Source organism: Macrotis lagotis, chromosome 5 (genome assembly GCF_037893015.1).
Source record: "Macrotis lagotis isolate mMagLag1 chromosome 5, bilby.v1.9.chrom.fasta, whole genome shotgun sequence".
Classification (NCBI taxonomy): Eukaryota; Metazoa; Chordata; class Mammalia; order Peramelemorphia; family Peramelidae; genus Macrotis; species Macrotis lagotis.
In genome coordinates, this window is record NC_133662.1 from 150,095,281 (window position 1) to 150,099,327 (window position 4,047).

Genomic DNA, 4,047 nt, shown 5'->3' on the forward strand with positions numbered 1-4,047 from the left:
AAGAAGATCCATATCAAAGAGTTTCTTTTTTTTTTTTTAAACAAGGACTACAGATCAGTCTGAAATCCTTTCTGAAATGAGGCTGGAAACTATGTGGTTTCCTATATTTATGAAGGAAGTCTAGTTTTGTCACTAAAGAGAAATGTATTTCTGTATCAAAGTCTTGTTGATCAAACAACCAGGTAAAGGGTTAAAAAATAAAACATAAAGAGAAACCAAATTCAAGTGTAAACAGAACAGTGTCATATTAAGATTTCAGAAAATGTGCAGGTTTAATTCTGGGTTACCTTTGAATGTGTTGGCATATAGGGAAAAAAAAGTTGCTCTGACAACTTTGCAGTTTGGGATTAACCTACACTGATGTTTCAATGATAACAATGTAGTGTGATGCCAGTTATGGTTAAATCCTGTACCTTCCCTCTCCCCCCCCCCCTCCCTTAAGCTCACCCTGACCTGCATTGGTGTGGAGTAATTTCTCCTTTGGAATGTTTGTTCTCATCAACAGCTTATTGTTAAAGTGGTCCATGGGGGGTGGGGTGGGGGGCTGGAGGGAAAGGTAGAAGGGAGGAGTGGGAGAGTGAAGGACCAACCAAAAAAAATCTAAAAGAATAAACGTCCCCAACCCTTTGTAAATGACTTCTAGAAAAACTGAAATTATTTCTTAACTTTTTATTGACATTGGCAAATTAAAATAGAATAAATTAACAAGTATTTTTTCAAAAAAATGTTTTGTACAAAAATACTGTCAAAATTTCCTAAAAAGCTTTCAACACAGTAGTATCTTTTTCATGTACTGAATAAACTATTAGCACAGTGTCAAAAATGTTGAAGACAGAAACAAAATAAAAATCTGTGAAATGTTGCCACTGACTACATTCCACACCATATTATTATCTGTACATATGGGGGAGGGGGGATGGGTAGCAGACTTTAAAGTAACAGTATTACTTTTCCTGATCCAGAATGGTTTGGCCCACATCTGTTTAAACTTCCAGTTTAGCATATTTTTAAAATTAGTCTGTACTCCAATGCATAGTTAAAAATGAAGCGAGATGGCAGCGTTTGTGCAGTAATATCTGCCCTTCAAAGTTCATGCAACCAACTAATGCAATTTTTCCTTCCACTCATAATTTGAATGCAGTTCAGTCATTTGAAACCATCTACAAAATCCACAAGATTAAGCAGTTTGCCAAGATTAATATCTAACAGTTGCGCACTGTAGAAATTAAGTGAGGAAATAAGGAGTAAAAACAACAGAAAAGACCGAGTTAGCTAGATATTACTACTACATAAGGGAGGTGAATGTCAAGGCTACAAAAAACAAAACAGAAAAACAAAAAACAAAAAAAAAGTGGCAGCAATTTTCTTTTAAACCAATTTGTACAAGTTTTATAGTTTACTCTGTTTTCCAAGTTCTCAAACCGTTCAAGACCTGAAAAGCGAGATACTGTGTGTCTAAGGGAATGTTTTTAATTCACACCGAAAAAGTCGGGTCTGTTTCTTTTGTTGTTGTTGTTGTTGTTGTTGTTGTTGCTGTCGTTGTGGTTGTGGTTGTTGTGGTGGTGGTGGTGGTTTAAATTAAGTCAGCAGCTCACTCTGCTAGGCTGCTGTTTGCACACGAAGTCCGTCATAAAATCAAACTCGTTTTGTCCCAGCCAGAGTTCAGGCAGCTCCTTGATGCGGTCCAAACCCATTTCTATCACTAAGGACATGAGCACTTCCTCGTCTATGAAGTCAGTGTCTATGACATTGGGAGGCAGCATCGCAGCGGGGACGTGGGGAACCGACGAAGGCATGTTGTTGCTGCTGCCGCTGTTGCCGCTGCTACCGCCGCTGTTGCCGCTGCCGTTGCTGTGCTTTGGGTTGCAATCTCTGAAATGCTGGTTCGTCCCGTTCATCTGGTGGCTGGCGGGGTGCAAATCCGGCATGTAGTGGTTGTGGGGATAGGGGTGATGGTTGAAATACTGGTTGTTGAGCTTCTGCAGCTGCATGCTGGCCGGTAAGGAGCCTCCCTGGCTGGCGACCGGGGGCCCCATGAACTGGGAGTTGTTAAATCTGGCCGTGGGGGGCATGGTGCTGGGGGGGTGCCCTCCGTTCACAGTCCCTGGCCCCATGGCATGCCTGATCCCGCTAGTGGCGTTCATATTCCCAGCGCCATAGTGTATATGCTCGCCCATTAAGGCATTGAAGGCGTGTTGTTGTTGTTGCTGGTGGTGGTGATGGGGGCTCGGAAACTGACCCATTCCCATCCGATGAGCGGGGTGGTGATGCAGCCCGTTGGTGCCATCGGGGAATCGCCCGTGGTTCATGGCCATCATGTGGTCAGCCATTTCCAACCCTGAAAGTTTAAAAAAAATGCAGAGAAGATGGATAAATCCCCACCACACGTGTCTCCAGCTCGCACACCCCGCTGCCTGGCCTCCCTGCTTCTGCCCCCCCCCAGTACAGCCGCCCTAGGCACACCGAACCGGCCCTAGGGTGCGAGTCAGCCGCCGCTGCCGCCTCTCCTGCCCCATCCGCCCCACTCACCAACTCCCGCAGACCTGCCACCCAGAAAAGTGCCCGACGCCGCAGAAGCCGTTCCTTTCCCTGCTGGGAAGCACGCTCAGGGGTGCCCCCCAAACGTCCCCCGAGATGCACCCAACAGGGGAGGAAGGGAGGCGAATCCCCCACAAAAACAAAACAAAAAGCAAAAACGGGGCAGTGGGGAGACGAGAGCCGACACCCCGGAGGAGGTTAATAAAGGAAGTCTCCTCGAGCCCTGCCACGGGAACTTTTAGAATGAAGCCCACCAAACCCATCCTGTTCTTGCCCTTGCCCAGGCTGCCGCTCTTGCCGAAGACAAACCCCGCAAGTTGCGGGAGATTCGCCGGCAGCAGCTCTCACCTTCTCCGGTCTTTGCTCTTTCTGCTGGGAAGCTTGTTGGTAGAATGGCTCAGTTTAAAAACCGCCCAGCTGCATATAGAGTCTTTTTCTGGTTTCTTCGGAGCTGGCTGACGTGATGATCCTGCTGTCGCCTTCTCGCTGCTGCGGCGGCGGCTTCGCCCGAAGACCCAAGCCCCTTTCTCTTTTATTTGCCCCCTTTCCTTCCCCTCACTCCTCGGCGAGGCTCATCGGCATTTGCCAACAATGAGCTATGTTTCTTACAGCTTTGGCCACAGTTAATATAGGATTTCAGGAAGGGAGGAGCAAAGCCTCCCAGGCAATCAAAACGAAAACCTGGAGTTCAGGCTGGCCCGGCGCAGGCTCAACTGGAAGGGATCCAGGTAGCCCAGGCCCCCCCACTGCAGGGCGGCACGTGTGGGGGATGCTGCTGGCTAGGACCCCGCCTGCGGAGCGGTGCGCCCTGGCTGCAGAGGAAAGGGGGCTGCCCGGCTGTTCTCCACCTTCCCCCCACCCCCGCCGCTTGCACTCCCCTGCCCGAAGCTTCCTTTTTGCGCTCGCCCCTCCCGCCCCTCCAGGAGAATAATGCACCCCGAGACTCCCGGCCCGGGAAACTGAGAGCCTGCCCCGGAGAGATAGCGAAGGAAGAAGGCGCACCCAGCCCCCCTAGAGCACTCGGGGTGGGGTGGGGGGCCACAGCTGCTAAATGCCCACGACTCCACCACCCAGCTTTGGCCACCTTTCTGGCCCTCCCTCACCTCGGAGTTCGGGAATGCCACCTACTGGATAAAGTGAGGGAGGGGGGCTAACTCCGCCGCCCCCACCCTGCCTCCCCCCAGTGCCACCTTGCCCCCCGCTCTCTCGGCCGCTCGAAGAATGGCTGCGCTCCCCCGAGTGCCTTTGAAAGCGCCTGGCAGAAGAATGCCCACACCCCCGAGGAGCCTTTCCCGGGGCCGGCTTTGTGTTCCTGGGGAACTGCGTGCTGGCTAGACCTTTTTTTTTTCCTCCTCCTTTTCTTTTCCCCCTATTTGCTTTCAAGGGCAGGGAGGTGGTGGAGTGGGGGAAGGGAGGGACGGGGAAAAGCAGCAGCTGTTGCAGGTGGAGCAGGCGTGGAAGCGGGGCTCGGGCCGCCGGACTCCCCTCTCGCGCACAGCCCGAGAGATC

The 4,047-nt window shown here is 50.7% G+C and overlaps 1 protein-coding gene across 1 annotated transcript; it reads right to left on the bottom strand.

The window, feature by feature from the left end:
• Positions 1-1,509: 1,509 nt before the first annotated feature.
• CITED2 (Cbp/p300 interacting transactivator with Glu/Asp rich carboxy-terminal domain 2) lies at positions 1,510-3,259 on the bottom strand. The gene is made up of 2 exons (XM_074187706.1): positions 2,887-3,259; positions 1,510-2,338 (listed from the first exon to the last, which is right to left on the bottom strand). The coding sequence occupies exon 2, from the start codon at positions 2,328-2,330 to the stop codon at positions 1,584-1,586; it is 747 nt and encodes a 248-aa protein (XP_074043807.1). The 5' UTR covers positions 2,331-2,338; positions 2,887-3,259; the 3' UTR covers positions 1,510-1,583.
• Positions 3,260-4,047: the final 788 nt, after the last annotated feature.